Below are 21,327 nucleotides of genomic sequence, written 5' to 3'. Positions count from 1 at the left end.
CACGGACCCCCCCCCCCCCCGCGCGTGTGACCGGCGGTCCCGATGTCCGCCGGTCACTCGCGATCATCGGGTGGAGAGGGAGAAAGGCAGGCGGCTAATGTAAACAAGCCGCCTGTCATTCTCCCCTGTGTAGGAATAGTGATCATACGGTTCTACTATGTAGGACCGTTGATCACTGTTCCTACACCTCAAGCCACAGCCAATCACAGTTAGAATCACGCCCCTAGGGACACACATAACCCCTCCCTCTCAAAAAAACAACAAAAATGACAAAAATCTTTCCCTTTGTTAGTAAACGCGATAACCAATCAAAATACGCTTTTTGCGATTTTTTTTTTTTTTTTTTTTTTTTTTTTTTTTTTTTACCAAACATATGTAGCATAAAACAAATTGGCCGAAAATGTTAAAAAAATTTGATTTTTACTTTTTTTTTGGGGAATTTCATATAAAAAAAAAGTGAAAAATATTGTTATTTTTGCAAAAATGACGCTCTTTTTTTTTTTTTGTTTATAGCGCATGATCAAAAAATTGCACAAGTGATCAAATACCACCAAAAGAAAGCTCTGTTTGTGGGAAAAAAAGGACGTCAAATTTGTTTAGGTACAGCGGCGCACGACTGCGCAATTGTCCGTTAAAGTCACGCAGTGCCGAATCGCAAAATAGGCCCTGGTCAGGAAGGGGGTAAAATCTTCCGGGGCTTAAGTGGTTAATCAGTTCTTCATTAATTTTCCATGTAGTCATTTTAAATTGTTCTCTACCCATTTTCATTTTTACTGTAATGGGGGAGTGATCTGACAGGGTCCTAATCCCAACCCTCGCCTCTGATACTTTCTCAATCCATCGATGTTCTAACAAAAAATAATCAATTCTTGAATATGTCCAATATATATTTGAGTAACAAGTATAGTCCCTTTCTTTTGGATGGAGTATTCTCCATATGTCCGCCAGTTGGCTTTGATATAACTTTTTTCTAATCTCCTTAATCTGATGGTTCGAAAACCTTTCGTTCCGCGATGTATTATCTATTTTTGGATCGAGGCTCAGGTTGAGGTCCCCCGCCAGAATCACCCCTCCTTTTTTAAAATGTATTAATTTCCCCAGTATCTTCCCTAAGAAGGCCACCTGCCCTTCATTAGGGCCATATATATTCACTAATGTAACTTCTTCCTCATTTAACTTCCCTTTCAGCAAGAGGAATCTTTTCCCTCCAGGTCCACCAGTCTATCTTCTAAAACAAATCTCACTCCTCTAGCGAATCCAATAGCCACACCACTAGATTTTTTCTTAAGTGAATCTGCATAATACCATATTGGGTGGTTTCGGGAGTACAACCTGATATTGGATGCATATGTAATATGGGTCTCCTGCAGAAATATTACTTCCGCGTTTAAATATTTAATTTCCCCCAGAATTTTTTGTCTCTTCACTGGTGAGTTCATTCCCCGTACATTGTACGAAATGAAATTCACCACTACCATCTCTTTATTTTGTTTTTTTTTCCCTCTTTATCCTGGTTTTGGTTTTACTCATTTTATTTTTCCCTTGACCACTCATAAAATTATTAGACTGGTGTCTCCGGAGGTCTGACCCCCTTCCGAGAGATAAGGGTGTCTGTCGGGTTTTTGCTTGTTTTGTGGGCAAGATACTCTTGTACGGTTATTTTTCCCTTTTTTCCCTACTTCCCCCTTCCTCCCCCCCTCCCCCCACCCTTCCCTGCTCCCCCTCCCAAATCCCATCCCTCCTTCTAATGGGTACCTAGTTTTCCCCCTTCCCTTAGCTAGAGTAGTCAATTTACTTCCTCCCTGGGAGTGAGCTCTATCTTTGCTTGTCCGCTCCTCCCTTCTTCCCTATAATTGGGTCGTTGGTTGGTGCGTGCTTCCGCCTCGTGGGGCCGTCCTGCTCAAATCTTTTTCTACTTTAACCTCATACCTCCTCCCCTCCTTACAGCCCCCCCTCCCTACTCCCCCCATCCTGATTGCCCCCTTATCTATTCCTTAATTTCTTATTCGTTATTTTAATGTCAAACTCTTCTGAGATCGTCCTTGCCACTGTTCTTCTTCCTCTATTTTCTATTTTCCTCTATTCCTCTATTTCCCCTTCTGGGACCTCCTGGTCTGTCCATCCGGGTATTTCCATTACTGGGATTTTTAAGGTGTCACAAAAATCTTGAATATCTTCTGGGAATTTTAGCAACACAGTCTTCCCCTTTCTCCAGACCCCTAGTCCTGCGGGGTGGCTCCAAAAATACTGTATATTTTGCTTCTTTAAGACTTCCACTACTGGTCTCAAAATGCGTTTTCTATTGATTGTTTCCTGTGAGAGATCCGGGAACACCTGTATTTCTTTTCCTTCATATCTTAGTGTAGGCCTATCTCTCATTTTTCCCATATCTGGGCTCGGAGTTCGTATCTTTGGAACCTTACTATAACGTCCCTTGCTTTCTCTCTTGGTATATTTGGTGGTTTTCGTATTCTATGGATCCTTTCAATCTCTATTCTGTCTGTGATTGCTTTTCCCAGGAGGGGGTTAAACACACTTTCCAGCATTTCTACTAGTTTTTCTTCTTTTCCTTTCTCTGGCAGTCCTCTGATCCTTAGGTTCTTCCTTCTATTTCTGTTTTCTTGGTCTTCCAATTTATATAGCACATTCCTCTGTTCTAACTGTATCCTCTTCATTTGATCTTTTAATTTTTTTAACTCTCTTCCATGGGTGTCTGTCCTCTTTTCTATTTCTTCTACTCTGGTCAGGGTATGACCCAGATCTCTATGTAGGGTAATCATTTCAGCTTTAATTTATCTTTCTAAATTAGCAAACATTTCCATCATCTCTGATTTTGTGGGTGGTTGGTCCTTGGTCCTTGTCCTTGATTCCTCCTCTCTTCCAAGTTCACTGTCTCCCATTATCTGTGAGCTTTCACCCGACAGCTCCGAGCTATCCTCCTCACACACTCCCGTGGATTTTGGCTTTTTCGTTTTTTTATTTCCCTCGATATTTTGTTTGGTTTTACAACCGATTGTTTTTCAGGGATCGAGTTTTGCCCTTTTCCATCTGGGGTCATATACATTTTAATTGTCCCTGGACTGGCAGTTACTTTTGTTGTTTTCCCCGCCCCTTCTTTTGTCTGTTTGTTCTTCATCTTTATCTTGGATGTTCCTTTCACACACGTGGGGGCTTGTTATTTTATCTCCGCCTTAGCTTGCTCTCCCAGCCTCTCCCTGTGGTTTTAACCAGACTCCCGGCTTCCTTTAACTTTCCTTATGGCCAAATTCAACACCGTTCAGGAAATCCTTCCAGGTAGGGCTCCATCGAATACCCCCCCCCCCCCCTTGGATCTATACATAGAGAAGAATAGGAAGTTCCTTATTAAACCCAAACTTTTCCTATAACTTTTCCTATACCTTATCTGGGGCTCAATATAAGTATAGAGTCCCAACTACTGAGAGACCTTTGATGTAATACAGTCCATCATATATTTGCATAAGCTTAGTGCAAGAGGTTCAGAGAGACAGAGCAGATACTGTGAGACTGTGCGGTATAGTGCGGCTGAGTATAAATATAAAGACCCAACTGCAGAGAGCTCTTTGATCTTATACAGCCCGTCAAGTACTTACATAGACTTAGTGCAAGAAGTTCACAGAAGTAGAACTAATTCTGTGTAACTGTGCGGTATAGTGAAGCAAAGTATAGGTATAGATTCCTGGCTGTAGAGAGTTCTTTGATGTATTACAGTCCATCATGTAATTGCATAGAAATAATGTAGGGAGTTCAAGGAGACAGACCTGATCTGAGGCTATGTAACTACACAGTATGATATAGTAGAAGGGGGGATTTTTCACCCTCTCCCCACTCCAGCGTGGACAGACCAATCTCAGATCCCTGTATCTTCTACTGCTGTGCCTATGGTTTCCGCTCCCAACTCTCACGCTCGCTACACTTTTTTATCTATGATATAGAGAGAGTCCAACAATTTACTTATCTCTTACATCCAGTATATTTTAAGAGTCTCTTCCTGGGTAAAAGTTTATAACCAATACCCCTTTTCCCCTTTTCAATGTATTCAATGTGGGGAGAGGAAACCAGTAGAATCCTTATTGGTTTAATCTCATAGCACTTAGATACTCTTTCCAGACCAGCTATGACAAACACCCTTCTTCTCTTAGCGTTGTCTTTTCCTATAACTTATCTGAAGCAGAGTATAAGTATAGAATCCCAGCATCAGAGAAATCATTGTTCAGAGAGACAGAATTGATACTGTGTAGCTGTGCGATCTAGTGAAGCTGCATAAAAATATAAAGTCCCAACTACAGATAGATATTTGAGTCCATCATAAAATTGCATAAACTTAGTGCAAGAAGTTCAGAGAAACAGAACTGAAACTGTGTAACTGTGTGATCTAGTGTAATAGAGGGGGGGGGGGGTTTCACCCTCTCACCGCTCCAGCATGGACAGGTCAAGCAGAAATCCCTGTGTCCTCTACCGCTGTGCCTGCGGCTCCGCTCCCGAATCACAGGATCGCTCTCCTCCCATCGCGCTGGCCGTCCATGGCCACGCTCCCAACCGAGTGTCCCCGAGACCTAGCGGCGTCTCGCTCCCCGACTGCCTGACCCACGCTGCTCTACTGCACTCGGCAGTGCCTCCGCCCCCTTTGGCTCCGGGATACGGCTCCCCTGCAGTCCTCCGGCAGCGGCTTCCGCGATCTCAGGTGTGTATCTCAGAGGCGGTTGCTCCGTGGGAAGCTATCCTGAGTAATGGGGTTCGCATGAGGGGGGTCTCAGATGGACGAGTTAGCTGTTCAAGGGAGCTGGAGGGTTGGGTATTCCTATAGTCATCTCGCTGGACGGCGTTCCACCGTGCCTCAGCTCACACTCGAAGTTGGCGCCATTGACATGCTCCTCCCCCCGCGTCGGAAGGAATAATGAGATCATTTAAGTTTTCAATGATTGGCAAACCCATTCTGATGTCTAAAAATAGTTACATATAAAAATTGGATACTGGTCTTATCTCAATAGAATTCCAACCTAATATTAGAATTTGAGTTCAGATGGGACATAAACAACAAAAGAGATTCCTCAGTACCCTCCCATCTGAACTCAAATTCTAATAATATTGTACTTTCGATCAGGATTATCTGATACAATCTAAGATAATTAAGGACAGATTTTTACAAAAAGGTTATAAAGAGGACAGTTTGGACAAGGAGATTCAGAATATCCTTGAACTTCCTACGTCCAGTTGTTTTTAAAATAAAATCAAACCTACAGATAATGCGAAAGAATGGAGTTTCTTGTCCGATTTTTCTAGTGACTATAAGAATGTCGAGGGAATTTTTAGAAAACATTGGCCTATCCTCCTGAGAGATCGTGTATTACCTGCCACTCCCTCCTTTATATACCGGAAGGCCCCCAATTTTGGGGATAGGGTGGTCAAGAAGGTTTTGGATGTGACATTCTTTCTTGGTAGGAAGGGCTTTCATATATGTGGGAAATGTCGGGCATGCTTTTTTGCAAGGACCAATTTAAGGAAGAGAGAGGAGTTTTTGTCCCTGCAATAGGTAGGAATTTTAAAATTTAAAATTTAATCACATGTTATACCACACATGTGGTTTATGCCTTGATGTGTCCATGTAACCTAATTTATATTGGTCGAACCAAACGGACTGTTAAAAAACTTGGGGGAACACATTTCAAGAATCCTGAAGGGATTCAGGGACCATAGTGTCTCTGAGCACTTCAGGAGATACCACCATCGTGACCCCCGCGGTCTACATTTTTGGGGGATCGAAAGGGTTACCCCCTCCTGGAGGGGGGCAATCTGGGTGAGGGAATTATCCAAGTGTGAGACCAAGTGGATTTTCCAGGCCCTGGTCCACAAAGGATTAAATATTGACCTGGACCTCAACTGTTTCATTAGTGATTATTAGTTTATTTAGGACCATCAGAGGCTCCCGTTTCATGGTGCCATCTGAGGTCATATATTATTACTCCGCATTGAATATGGGTAGTTACCAGCTCCTTGTCTATATATTGATTTATTTATTTTAATTCTATATATTTAATTTATATATTCCATCTATTTTAGAGGATTATTTATTAAAATTTTAAAAGTGTTTTTTTAATTAGTAGTCCATTACCATGGCAGCAATTTATTCATTTATTCATGATTATTTAGTGTGCTGCTTTGTTTGTCTTATGAATTATAAATTATGAATTATTAAGTTATATAACTTTTTGTATATGTTATGTACCATTTTTAATGTGTATTTGTGTTTAGTTGATCTGGTATAGGAGTGCTGACACACCGAAGGGGTTTGCTCAAAAGTTTATCTCCCTAATCCTCACATAATAAAAATAGCACGAATTCCGTTAATGTACCTCAGGATTGGAGACCCTTAATTGCATATTGTAAAATCAATATGCATCTTGGCTAGTTTATACTCCGCCCTTGGTATACTTTTTGTTTGGGCGGAAGTATCTCTGTCTATTCATAAGCTTATAGTATTAGCATAAGGGGGCGTGCTAAGCGAGTCAATTATGCATTAGTAGTGTCAGCATCTGCCTATAAGATCCCGGGCGCCGCGCCGTGGGTTCACGCCCTTTGAAGAAATCGGAAATGACGAAATGCGCCAGGGCGTGAACTCTACGGCGACCGGAAGTACTCGGGTGACACCGACGTAGCGCTTGGAGGTCCTGGGCATCAGTGTGGAGAGGATGAGCTTGACCGATACTGCCCGCAAGTGCATCCGTAGTACCTGTATTGCATGGACTGCCTGATTTTAAGCTTGGTTTGTGAGTGTATTTCATTTGGGTTTTGTGGTTAATAAATTGTGACTTTCTGAGGCAATATCACACTAGTGCGACCCTTTTATTTCTCTATTCTGCTGCATTATCTGGGTGACTGGCGGATGGCCGTGAGGAAAAGGGATATTTGACACAGTGTAAGGACCGCCTGGTGATTACAGCCTAGACTGAAGATAGGGTACCTACAGCTGATCAAGGAAGGATACGTGTGTGCATACGCCTGTGAGCCTTACCTATGAAAGTAGGGGGGCCATACTTTCTGGCGAGTTGCCATTCTCACTATATGTCACAATGGTGGAGGAACATTTGTTTGGTGACCTCGATACACACTGGTGATTCCTACTTGGTGCTGTGGGTTCTCATGAGACTACTTACCCTTTTGAATTGATGTGGATGTTTTTCTATAAATTTCTGCATTTTATCCTTTGGATTTTATTTGAAGGACTATTCACAAACTTGTGTGTTATAATGTTATTTTAGTTATCCATGCTACTAGTACTTTATTCGTGATTCCATTTGGGATTTTGATTGGAGTATTTTTTTGACATATTTTCTTTTTAAATAGCTGCGACAGGTCTTAAATAAGAACTTTTTTATTATCATTATTATTTGTGCGCCGGGGGATATATTGCTCTTAGTAATATTTATTTTTGTTCAACTTACTTCTGTATACTGTGAATGCCTACTGTATCTCCAGCCATCAAATACTACGTTCTTTGCTGTCAATTCATGCCATGTGAGCTAATTTTTGCAGCATATACAGGCCGACACTTACTTCTGTATCCTGTGAATGCCTAATGTACCTTCAACCACAGAATACTACGTTCTTAGCTGTCAGGTAAATGCATGTGGGCTAATTTTTGGGGCCTATATAGGCCAATACTTCTGTATACTGTGTGAATGCCTAATGTACCTCTAGCTATCAAATACTACGTTCTTTGCTGTCAGTTCAACCCATGTGAGCTAATTTTTGGAGCCTATACAGGCCGACACTTACTTCTGTATCCTGTGAATGCCTAATGTACCTTCAACCACAGAATACTATGTTCTTAGCTGTCAGGTAAATGCATGTGGGCTAATTTTTCGGGCCAATACTGGCCGACACTTACTTCTGTATCCTGTGAATGCCTAATGTACCTTCAGCCACCGAATACTACGTTCTTAGCTGTCAGATAAATGCATGTGGGCTAATTTTTGGGGCTGGAATGGCCCACACTTACTTCTTTATCCTGTGAATGCCTAATTTTTCAGACTGGAATTAAAAATCAATGGGTCTGTAAAGGTTCCGCCAGATTGTGGAATGGATGCGGACCCATTTTACAGATGTGTGAATGGACCATATATGTATTAGACATGTATTTACCGGCTGCTGTCAGTTCTGGCTGATTTATGAAAACAAATATATATATTCTTTGCTGTAAAAAAAAAAAAAAAAAAATTTAGGGCAACTTTTTCAATTGCAATACTTCTGTTATGACATTGTCCATGTGCTGGGACTATTTGTGCACAGCTAGTACGTCTTTTGTGGCTGCAAATTTGACCTAAAGGTTTTTAAAGTTCACCTCCCTTGAAAGTCAATAGGGCCCACCGTGAACTCGCGGTTCACTGACTTTTGAGAAAATTTGCGGCTGACGTTCGCGAACCGCCCTGGCCGATGTTCATCCATCACTACCCAGCATGTAATGCAAAACTAAATAATACACCTCAGGAATTATCCCCATGGCTAACAGAGGATAGACTTCAAACTAAACTAGAGAAACTTAATATAAATAAATCAATGGGACCGAATTGCTTGCACTCGAGGGTTCTTAAAGAGCTCAGCCAGGTGTTAACCAGACCATTATTCTTCATCTTTAAGGATAGTCTACAGACGGGTATGGTGCCAGTTGATTGGAAAAAAGCCAACGTGGTACCAATATTTAAAAAAGGGCCGAGATATATCCTGGATAATTATAGGCGGTCAGTCTAACATCAGTAGTCTGCAAGATTTTGGAGGGGATGTTAAGAGACTATATACAAGTCTATAGTAATGAAAACAGTATTATTAGTAGTAATCGGCATGGATTCATGAAAAATTGTTCTTGCCAGACCAATATATTAACCTTCTACGATGAAGTGAGTTGCCATCTAGATAAAGGAAGGCCTGTGGACGTGGTGTATCTGGACTTTGCAAAGGCATTTGACATAGTTCCCCACAAACGCTTACTGTACAAACTAAGGTACGTTGGTATGGACCATAGGATGGGTACCTGGATAGAGAACTGGCTCCAGGGGCGAGTCCAGAGGGTGGGGATAAATGGGGAGTACTCGGATTTGGCGGGTGTGGAAAGTGGGGTCCCCCAAGGTTCTGTCCTGGGACCAATACTGTTTAATTTGTTCATAAATGACCTAGAGGAGGGGATATCTAGCACAATCTTTGCAGATGATCCTAAGCTAAGCATGTCAATATCTTCTATGCAGGATGTGGAAACCTTAGAAGCAGACTTGAACAAAATAATGGGGTAGGCAACTACATGGCAGATGAGGTTAAAGTAATGCACTTGGGCGTCAGAAACACGAAAGCAAGCTACTCACTAGGGGGGGAACCTCTGGGTGAATCTAAGATGGAAAAGGACCTGGGGGTACTAGTGGACAACAGGCTTGGCAGTGGCATGCGATGCCAAGCTGCTGCAATGAAAGCCATCAAAATACTAGCATGTATAAAAAAGGGGATTCACTCCAGAAATAAAGAGATTATTCTCCCACTCTACAAGACCCTGGTCCGGCCACATCTGGAGTATTCGGTCCAGTTCTGGGCACCGGTCCTCAGAAAGGATGTGCTGGAACTGGAGAGAGTCCAGAGAAGGGCAACAAAAAAAATTGGGGGAATGGAGGACATCAGCTATGAGGAAAGACTACAAGCATTGAACTTATTCTCTCTGGAGAAGAGACGCTTGAGGGGGATATAATATCAATGTACAAGTACTGTACTGGGGATGACCCTAGCATAAGGAACAAACTTTTCAGAAAAAGGGAATACAATAAGACACGTGGCCACTCACTAAAACTAGAGGAAAAATGGTTTAACCTTAAAATACTTAAGGGGTTCTTTATTGTCAGAGCAGTAAGGATGTAGAATTCTCTGTCACAAGCAGTAGTATCAGCAGGGAGCATCAATAGTTTCAAAAAACTATTAGACAGTCACCTTAAAGACCACAACATACAGGGGTATACAATGTACGGTTAACAGCAAACATACACACACATCATAGGTTGAACTGGATGGACTGATGTCTTTTTTCAACCTCACAAACTATGTATATGTAACTAATCATGGTTCAAAGTATGCCTTTCTCTGCTGCCAGATAATATACCATTGGTAAGGTCCTGAATTTTCCTGGTTCTCCTTTCTTCATCTGCCAGTGTTTGCATGCCTAGTGACTATTAGGACCATGGTCTCTGCTGTTGTTGTGTTGAGTGGCTCAGTGGAGAGTATACCCTTTCCAGGGGTTTTTTCCTTAAGAGTGGATATGCACCAAACTATTTATATTTCACAGACACCTAGTACAAATCTTCTCAGTTGCCAGGCAGTGACAAAAGGTCAAGTTCTCAATCAAGCTCTGGAAAAGCTCAAGTTAGCGGCCTGGATTTTGTGAGGTGAAGGTTCGCAGATGTAGGTTGCTCTTCAAGAATGGTAGATGCCTTCATGAGAGCACAAAAGAGCAGCATGAACAAATTTTACAACAAAGTCTGGCAAAAATTCCAAGAATATGCTACATCAAAAGTTTTTTCCAGGGAAGCAAGAGTTTTTCATGTCCTCTGGTTTTCTTAAAAGAGTTCTTGACATGGGCCTGAGCGCAAGTACACTCAAAGAACACGTCTCTTCCACGACTGCCCTTAGTGGGACTCAGTGGACATCTGATTCTTCAATTCTTAAGGCTGTAGTACAGCTAAAGTCTCTCAGAGCCCCAACATTTTTACATGGAACCTCACGATAGTACTCAACTACCTGTCTGCTCCAAAAATCTGTTATGGAGTTGTCGCTATGGGAATTACCAGCCTCCCTGGTGGCAATAGCCCCATCTAGGGGGGTTTCAGAGTTGGCAGCTCTAGGGTAAAAAGAACCCTATAAGTCCTTCCTGGCGGAAAGAGTTATTCTGCTCCCTATGCTGGATTCTTTTCCAAAAGTGGCCTAAAGATTCCATTTATGTCAAGAACTCATGCTGCCTACTATTCTTTGGGAAGATGGACAAAAAGTTAGCCCTCTGGATGTTGGGGAGACACTGAAGACATATATTTATGCTACCCCAACTTTCAGGTTATCAGATTGCCTGTTTGTGGTTCAGAGAGTTTCACACAAGGGGGCCAGAGCTTCGAGTGATTGCCTCTAGGATTGTGAAAGTGGTTGGCCCTTTCAGAAGAAATAACGGCACACTCCACAAGGAGCATCTCAACCTCTTGGGTAGATATTTAATGAAGTCAATATGCATGGCGGCAATGTGGTCATCCATACACCCCTTTATTTCTCATGATCACATAGATCCGTCATTTTTGACAACTGTTATGTTTTGCAAAACAGTTATCTCGTTAGCCAGAGGCCATAATTAACCCCATTTTGTTTCCGCATTCTCACCCTGGTTAGCAGTTATTTTCCAGTGGTAGACTGACATGGAGCTGTCAGGAAAACAGAAAATTTAATATAAAATACTTACCCCAATTTTCCTTACCTGGCGAGCTCCATGTCGGCACAGACTCCCACCCAGGTGTGGAAATTGAGTTATGGAACACCGGCCTGAGGGAGGGAGTCAAATTTATGAGTTAGGTCCTGCAGATGGTGGTATACCCAGTGGTAGGCTGACATGGAGCTCATCAGGAAAGAAAAATTGCGGTAAGTATTTGATATTCAATTTTCTCTTTTTTGTATGTCTTAAAGTGTATGTTACCCCCAACATTTCACATTCATTAAATGTGCTTGTTGTACCATGTTCTTGTGGTAAAAAGTGCCCTGTTCTTTTTGCATTGCTTCCTTGGTGTGAAATACCTGATTATCTTGCCGGTTACCCTGCTTACCTATTTAAAAGTGACCACAGTAGGCATAAAAGCACCTCCTTCCCAGCGTGGCCAGTATAGGTTTCTTACTTCGTGTTAGGCGGATTCTGTTACGATCTACAGGGGATCAGCTCACAGATAGCCCGGCTGATTGAAGCAGCGTGGGCAGATGAAACATTAGTGTCCTTTCAGTCACAGTGTATCTGCAGACAGAGACCACTGTGCTTTATGGGTGGCTGGGAGTAAACAGTCTCTTCTATCTGTTTATACTTTCACAAGCCTGTTTACATCCGCCTGTCCATATGGATGAATAAACATTCCGTTCAGGTCCACTAGCAAAATGAAGCTAAACCCAATCTGAAAGGCATTGTAAAAGGGGCCTTACTATGTTGTAAGTTGATACTTTGTTTATCGACCTGAGAATGTGTAATATAGCCCTGAACCTGTTGCCATAGGATGTAACCATATTGCTTATGGTTTGATGAAATTAAAGAATTGAGTGTTGCAACTTAAAGAGAATTTTCACACTGTATAAAGAAAATTAAAGTCAGCAGCTACAAATACTTTAGCTGCTGACTTTAAATAAAACACTTACTTGTTCAAGGATCCTCACCAGGGCCAGTTCTTCACCAGTCTTTGGGGCCCCAGTGCTGGCATGTTTTCTAAGAGAAGCTAGCTGTGACTTCTTGCAGTTACACAATTGGTTTCTCACTGCCCATGTGTGAGCAGTGCTGTGCTTCATGAATGGTCCCACAGCCTTCTGGGACCAGTAAAGTGTCCCAGAAAGCTGTGGGGGGGGGGGGGTGCTGATGAGTGTATTCTGATGGTGGAGAAATCTCCCCACTATCAGAATACAATAGCTCATCAGCAGGGATTTCCCCATCCACATCGAGTGTGTGGATGGGGGAATCAAGTCATTTTTCTTTTGTTCAACCAGCAGGTTGAATGAAAGAAGATAACTCCTGTATAGCCAGCCTAAAGTGGGTCATACATTATACAATGTTCTTTTCTTCAACCATGAGTTGAAGGAAAGAAAATTGCTAGATTCCCCCATCAACACTGACTGTGCTATTGTGTTCTGTCAATGAGGAGCATGGAAAGCTTTCCCCGCTGGCAGAATACAATGATCACTACTGCTCAGCTACAGCTGCCGGCAGTGATTAGCAAAAAACCCAGACAGGCTGGTTGTGCTGAAGTTGTTCAATAGATTGACTTCAGTACAACCACCTGCCTATAGACAGATCAAAATTCATCTGTTTCCTGCTTTACCGGCTAAATTTGGATCCATCTATGGCCAGCTTTACACTGAATCTTAAAAAAGAATCTTTCTGATTCCTTAGGCATTGTACTGACAATCATTTAGATTAGATTAGATTAGGTTACCTCAAGGGTGCTTCTGACCCACAATTTTCCTGTAGATTTACCAAAACCATTATGCTATTAGACCTAAACACTTTCATTTTGTATGCAATCAGCCAGGCCCTTCCACTACACAACTGAAGGTAAATTCAAAGGAAATTAAATACTGTAAGAAAACTGAATAAATGTACTGTAGTTACAGGTCACTGTTTCAAGAAATACTTTAATTGAATTTCTTGTGAAAAAAAGTGTTAAGAAAAATGATTAATGCTGATAATTTTATACATTCAATATATTAGTTTTGCTAACCTTGCCCCAAAAAACTGCACTGAAATAATTTTTTTAAGATTATTGTATATTTTAACCAGCAACATGTTACATTCTAAATACAGGTGTAACATGTAGCATGTTGCTAAAGGTGGAGTTAGTCTTTAACGCTTCAGTAAGGCAGGACATAGATTATGCAAAGAAAATTGATTGATACACACTCAGTCATCATCACAGTCATCAACACTGACTGTGAAGCTATTGTGTTCTCTCGGCAGGAGGTTGCGAGGAGCTGTGCCAGGGGAAGAACACAATGATTATTTGTAAGCTGTAATAAGCAGGGCCCTTGGATTCTTCCTGTATTGTATTGTAACTGTACTGTCTGCCCTCATGTTTTAAAGTGCTGCTCAGACTGTTGATGTTATATAAGTCCTGTATAATATGAATTATTGTTAGCGGCTTTAGCCGCTGGAAATAATCACATGCTAGAAATTCAACCTATTGGTTTTACCCAAGCTGATTGATAATTCACTTGGGTACAAACTTTGCTTGTTTTCTATGAGCCTGACCTTTCACTGACACGTCCATTTGGGGTGCATCATCATATTGAGCGGTTCTCAAGGCCCTACAAGATTGCTGCTTAGTCCAAGATGAACATCTGCTGCTGCTGAGGAAGAAGGGGAAACTCCTCAAACCTAGATCAGAATATTGTCGGAAAGGTATGTATGTTAAAAAAGACTGCGGGGGGCCTCAGGTGGTAGGGTGGGTGTGAGGTTATGAATATAAAGCTAGATTTCAGCTTTATACATTTTCCACCGTAATGTTTAGGGCTTAACCCAAGTGCCACAGCAAAGTGTTGAGGTACAAATGACTGACCTTTAAGCCTTTGCTTGCTAGTGTAGGTACAAAGTGGTCCAATGGTTCGTCCCATATACTGTATAAGCGTTCATATGGTCAGCTTAGGCAATAGATCACATTTAACATGTAATGAACTGTTAGTATAATTTTTCCCTGTGTCATCCCTAAAGATCAAGCCCAGTAAGACATTTTTACCTTTTTGCAATTAAAAAAAAAAAAAAAAAAAACTTTCAATCCAAAAAAACTTTCAATTCAGCTGGTAACTGAAAATATTCAACTTAAAACCTGTATGTTAAACATATTATCATAGGAGGAACATTTAATTTTAAGATTTTGTTTTTTTTACTTTTTATCTATGCATATCACAGTCAATTAATGTTGGAATCTAAGTATAACTTTATATGTTTTATAGATTCTTCTTGCTGCTATCAGGCAAAAGACAACTCAATGTGTCGGGAAATGTGTACACAGGTAAGTACATGTTAATATATGATTTTAAAAGGATCACGGGAAGAGCAGGTTGGATGTTTTGTATAGTATGTATTTGTTGTATCAGCTGTTAGGCTCCATTACATTAGCGCAACTCCAAAGTCAACCGAATTTCCAGTGCGACATTGGAGCATGACTTTGATGCCACTTTTGGTGCGATTTTGATCCGACTTTACATTCCATGGATCGAAGTTGCATCAAAAGTCACACCAAAGTAATGCAGGCACCTTTTCAAAGTCGCTGCAACTTTAAGTTGCACCAATTTAAAAGGGTGCCATTTAAAAGAATAGGGTGCAACTTATCATTTGACTTTGATGTCCAAAGTTGCATGACAAATCGCACAAGTGTGAATGGAGCCTTAAACTGTTCCTTATTTCCTGAAATAGTCGAATACTGTACAATTATATTCTTTTCAATAGTGACAAAATATAGAGTGCTGCTGGTATTTCTTTCATCAAAAACAATACACATTCCCTTTTTGTCAGAAATGTACTGTATCCTTGTAGTAACATAATGGTGTCATAAGCTCCCACAATTACTTTGTAAATGAGAGGTGGACAAACAGGGTGGAGAATATTTTATTTTCCCTTTACGGAATAATGAAATTGTTTATTGCTGATAAATTATTCACAGCAATTACATGTTGCTCAGTAAATATTTTAACATTAGGTAATCTTCATCTGTATACGCGCCTAAGACTGGTAAGGCCTTGTTTACATAGGGTGTACAATACTGTATGCCTCTGCAAAACTGTGTTTTAGTCACACGGGGATCCACAGGTATTCCATGCATCCCTGTGCAAGCAGTCCCATTCATTTCTACTGGGACACGGTGGCTGCACGAACATAGTTGGTGTGTCCCAATATGACATCCGGGTTGCACGCGGGGTGTGGGTCCAGTGTGAACAAGACCTTACAAGGTAAGATTGTTTTGTCTATATTGTCCATACATCTCACAGTTAGAAAACTGTTGGAAAGTTGATTGAAAGACAACCTACTAGCATTCAGGGATTTAAGTATTTAAGTATATGTGAAACCTTACCTTATAAAACAATCCATTCACTTTAAAATAGAAATGCTAGGCAAAAGGACTGTATGTGTGTATATTTTGCATATATACTGTGTGTGTGTGTGTGTGTGTGTGTGTGTGTGTGTGTGTGTGTGTATGTGTGTGTATGTATACAGTATCTCACAAAAGTGAATACCCCCCTCACAACACTGAAGAATGACACTTTGCTACAATGTAAAGTAGTGAGTGTACAGCTTGTATAACAGTGTAAATTTGCTGTCCCCTCAAAATAACTCAACACACAGCCATTAATGTCGAAACCGCTGACAACAAAAGTGAGTACACCCCTAAGTGAAAATGTCCATTGGGCCCAAAGTGGCAATATTTTGTGTGGCCACCATTATTTTCTAGCACTGCCTTAATCCTCTTGGGCATGGAGTTCACCAGTGCTTCACAGGTTGCCACTGGAGTCCTCTTCCATGATGACTTCACGGAGCTGGTGGATGTTAAAGACCTTGCGCTCTTCCACCTTCCATTTGAGGATGCCCCACAGATGCTCAATTTCGTTTAGGTCTGGAGACATGCTTGGCCAGTCCATCACCTTTACCCTCAGCTTCTTTAGCAAGGCAGTGGTCATCTTGGAGGTGTGTTTGGGGTTGTTATCATGTTGGAATACTGCCCTGCAGCCCAGTCTTCCAAGGGAAGGGATCATGCTCTGCTTCAGTATGTAACAGTACATGTTGGCATTCCTGGTTTCCTCAATGAACTATAACTCCCCAGTGCTGGCAGCACTCATGCAGCCCCAGACGATGACACTTCCACCACCATGCTTGACTGTAAGCAAGACACACTTGTCTTTGTAGTCTTCACCTGGTTGTCGCCACACACGCTTGACACGCTTGACAGTAATCAATGTCCTTATTCTGCCTGTCTTACGCAAACTGTTTGCGGGCTTTCTTGTGTTACATGGTTAATGTTACATAGTTTGTGAGGTTGAAAAAAGACATCAGTCCATCCAGTTCAACCTATGATGTGTGTGTGTGTTTGCTGGTAACCGTACATTGAATACCCCTGTATGTTGTGGTCTTTAAGGTGCCCATCTAATAGTTTTTTGAAACTATTGATGCCCCCTGCTGATACCACTGCTTGTGGAAGAGAATTCCACATCCTTACTGCTCTGACAGTGAAGAACCCCTTACGTATTTTAAGGTTAAACCGTTTTTCCTCTAGTTTTAGTGAGTGGCCACGTGTCTTATTGTATTCCCTTTCTCTAAAAAGTTTGTTCCTTATGCTAGGGTCGCCAGTACAGTATTTGTACATGGATATCATATCCCCCCTCAATTGTCTCTTCTCCAGAGAGAATAAGTTCAGTGCTTGTAGTCTTTCCTCATAGCCAATACCCTCCATTCCCCTAATTATTTTTGTAGCCCTTCTCTGGACTCTCTCCAATTCCAGCACATCCTTCCTGAGGACCGGTGCCCAGAACTGGACAGCATACTCCAGATGTGGCCGGACCAGAGTCTTGTAGAGTGGTAGAATAATTTCTTTCTTTCTGGAGTGAATCCCCTTTTTTATACACGCCAGTATTCTGTTGGCTTTGCTTGCAGCAGCTTGGCATTGCATGCCACTGCCAAGCCTGTTGTCCACCAGAACCCCCAGGTCCTTTTGCATCTTAGATTCACCCAGAGGTTTCCCCCCTAGTGAGTAGCTTGCTTTCGTGTTTCTGACGCCCAAGTGCATTACTTTACATTTCTCAACATTAAACCTCATCTGCCATGTAGTTGCCCACCCCATTATTTTGTTCAGGTCCGCTTGTAAGGTTTCCACATCCTGTATCGAAGATATTGGCATGCTTAGTTTAGTATTTAGTTTAGTTTAGCATTGGCTTGGCTGCTGCTGCTATTGCTTCCTGTGGCCACTAGAGGCAGAGGAGAGCACCACGTGGAGAGGAGAGGAGAGGGGGAACAGCTGAGGAAGACTCGGACAGAAGCCAGTGACTGAAGGGGGACTGCCGATGCAACGTGACAGACACCAGGCGGCGGGAACAGTACTGGAGGCGTGCAGGGACTGACCGGACAGGAGACAGCAGAAATGTGAGTGTGCTGAATCAGCTGTTTGGCTGAGTGAGGGGGATCACACAGACAGGCACAGACAGTGTGTAGAGAGACTGACAGGGAGAGGCTGCAGGATCTTCCATTAGACGAGGACAGACCAGGGCAGACAAGCAGTAGATTTGACAGTACCTACAGTGCTTTACGAAAGTATTCGGCCTCCTTGAACTTTGCGACCTTTTGCCACATTTCAGGCTTCAAACAGAAATATATAAAACTGTAATTTTTTGTGAAGAATCAACAACAAGTGGGACACAATCATGAAGTGGAACGAAATTTATTGGATATTTCAAACTTTGTTAACAAATAAAAAACAGAAAAATTGGGCGTGCAAAATTATTCAGCCCCTTTACTTTCAGTGCAGCAAACTCTCTCCAGAAGTTCAGTGAGGATCTCTGAATGTTGACCTAAATGACCAATGATGATAAATAGAATCCAACTGTGTGTAATCAACTCTCCGTATAAATGCACCTGCACTGTGATAGTCTCAGAGGTCTGTTTAAAGCGCAGAGAGCATCATGAAGAACAAGGAACACACCAGGCAGGTCCAAGATACTGTTGTGGAGAAGTTTAAAGCCGCATTTGGATACAAAAAGATTTCCCAAGCTTTAAACATCCCAAGGAGTACTGTGCAAGCGATAATATTGAAATGGAAGGAGTATCAGACCACTGCAAATCTACGAACACCTGGCCGTCCCTCTAAACTTTCAGCTCCTACAAGGAGAAGACTGATCAGAGATGCAGCCAAGTGGCCCATGATCACTCTGGATGAACTGCAGAGATCTACAGCTGAGGTGGGAGACTCTGTCCATAGGACAACAATCAGTCGTATACTGCACAAATCTGGCCTTTATGGAAGAGTGGCAAGAAGAAAGCCATTTCTCAAAGATATCCATAAAAAGTGTTGTTTAAAGTTTGCCACAAGCCACCTGGGAGACACACCAAACATGTGGAAGAAGGTGCTCTGGGCAGATGAAACCAAAATCGAACTTTTTGGCAACAATACAAAACGTTATGTTTGGCGTAAAAGCAACACAGCTCATCACCCTGAACACACCATCCCCACAGTCAAACATGGTGGTGGCAGCATCATGGTTTGGGCCTGCTTTTCTTCAGCAGGGACAGGAAAGATGGTTAAAATTGATGGGAAGATGGATGGAGCCAAATACAGGACCATTCTGGAAGAAAACCTGATGGAGTCTGCAAAAGACCTGAGACTGGGACGGAGATTTGTCTTCCAACAAGACAATGATCGAAAACATAAAGCAAAATCTACAATGGAATGGTTCACAAATAAACATATCCAGGTGTTAGAATGGCCAAGTCAAAGTCCAGACCTGAATCCAATCGAGACTCTGTGGAAAGAATTGAAAACTGCTGTTCAAAAACGCTCTCCATCCAACCTCACTGAGCTCTAGCTGTTTTGCAAGGAGGAATGGGCAAAAATTTCAGTCTCTCGATGTGCAAAACTGATAGAGACATACCCCAAGCGACTTACAGCTGTAATCGCAGCAAAAGGTGGCGCTACAAAGTATTAACTTAAGGGGGCTGAATAATTTTGCATGCCCAATTTTTCAGTTTTTTATTCGTTAAAAAAGTTTGAAATATCCAATAAATTTCATTCCACTTCATGATTGTGTCCCACTTGTTGTTGATTCTTCACAAAAAATTACAGTTTTATAACTTTATGTTTGAAGCCAGAAATGTGGCAAAAGGTCGGAAAGTTCAAGGGGGCCGAATACTTTCGCAAGGCACTATATATATATATATATATATATATAGATAGATAGATAGATAGATAGATAGATAGATAGATATGTGCATGTGAGCATTTGCATGTGTGTATCAATGAATGCATGTTTGTATGAATTGTAGGGACTCCCATCAAATGTAGAGCTTTAGGGCTCTTTCACACGGGCTTTCCGTATGTCTGCAAATCATCCTATTTTTTTGCGGATGATTTGCGGACATAATGTAAGTCAGTGGCATTGCGGATGTCAGCGGAATACCATCCGCTGACATCCGATTTCCTTCCTTTCAGTTCTGTTCCGTTTTTTCGAACGGAACAGAACCCTATTTTTCCTCCGTTCAAAAAACGGAAAGGAAGGAAAATCGGATGTCAGCGGTGTCATCCGCTGACATCCGCAATCCCCATAGACTTACATTAGGTCCGCATATCATCCGCAAACGGATGGGATGATATGCGGACATACGGAACGGATGACAGAAATGTCATCCGCTCCGTGAAAAAAAAAAGACCGCAGCGGAGCTCTCACACGGAGCGGCCGTGTGAAAGAGCCCTAAAGAACACCGCCACTCACTGTTTCTTTTTTAAGGGCTTTGTTTGCCCATTTTTTTTTAAAAAAAAGAAAGTTTGGTAAACACAAAACCATGAGTTTCCCTCGCAGGGGTTTTCAGCATTCCTTATCCTTCAACAAACACAATATTCAGCCCATTTGGCTTGAACTTGCAGCCCTGCTGCTCTGGCCTTACACTCCATGCCCTTGTCTGTCTCCAACAGACTGTTCATTGACCAACTTGGTGCACATCGCTAGCAGCCTCTTGCTGCACTGACTCCCACGTGGAGTCCTCCTGACTCCTGGGCCAGACCTCCTGTCTGCCAGGATGGAGCCCAGAACCATGGTCAGGTCACTACTAAAAGCCCAGCACACACCTGACCAATTAGTATGCTGGCTATTCTGAATAAACAAATTGAAGAAAAGTCTCTTGTGATAAAGTTCGTAGATTAATATGACAACTTCCGATATGTGCAATCCAGTGAAATGTGGATGTCACGATGAAAAGGATAATAATCTCTCCACCACCGAAAGTAAGTGAAATGCAAACTCACCAGAGCCAATTGCTGTCTAGATTATAGGACAGCAAGCAAGTGTTGTACGACCTGTCTCCAGATCTTTTGGGACATCAATGTAGTCAGCAACTTCCAGCTTCATAGAAAGCCTCCAATGTGTAGAATGACTCGGCACATCATGGAAGGGTTAAATTATATAAAAAAATGGGAAAGGCTCATGGTGTAGTATGAAATAAAAATCTATTTAATAAAAATATGCAATAAAATATTCAGTAACACTGGTGCAAAAACAGTGTATAAGGAATCTAAAATCAAAACAATGGTAAAAAAGAACTCACATATAAAGCCACCACTAAAATGAAAACCTGGCTGGGACCTTAGGTGTTTGAGATAACAAGCTCTACGGCCGTTTCGCGTCCAACACGTCCTCAGGAGTCCTCGAGTCTCCCCGAGGACGACAGATTTCATTGTTGCTGAAATGCATAAATCGCAGAATTTGCTTGTATCTCGCCCTGGACATGGAGGCAGAGTACATGCGCATATGGTGAAGTGGGCTAGTGGACCAATATAGCCGCAATTCACTCTGTTTGGTTATGCT

General features: G+C 41.9%; 1 protein-coding gene across 3 annotated transcripts in view; it reads left to right on the top strand.

Annotated features, from left to right (window-relative positions):
* The window catches only part of RECK (reversion inducing cysteine rich protein with kazal motifs), a gene marked incomplete at its 3' end in the record, with an annotated part of 1,214,950 nt that overhangs the window by 217,421 nt on the left and 976,202 nt on the right, over positions 1 to 21,327 (top strand). For all 3 annotated transcript variants that reach the window (XM_082258598.1, XM_082258597.1, XM_082258599.1), the window contains exon 2: positions 14,722 to 14,780. In XM_082258598.1, coding sequence (XP_082114724.1) covers positions 14,722 to 14,780 — 59 coding nt within the window. The remainder of the gene's footprint in view (positions 1 to 14,721; positions 14,781 to 21,327) is intronic.

Source organism: Pelophylax lessonae (assembly GCF_965119305.1).
Source record: "Pelophylax lessonae genome assembly, chromosome: 5".
Taxonomy (NCBI): Eukaryota; Metazoa; Chordata; class Amphibia; order Anura; family Ranidae; genus Pelophylax; species Pelophylax lessonae.
Note: the sequence above shows the minus strand (reverse complement) of the source record. Positions and strands in the feature narration are given on the sequence as shown.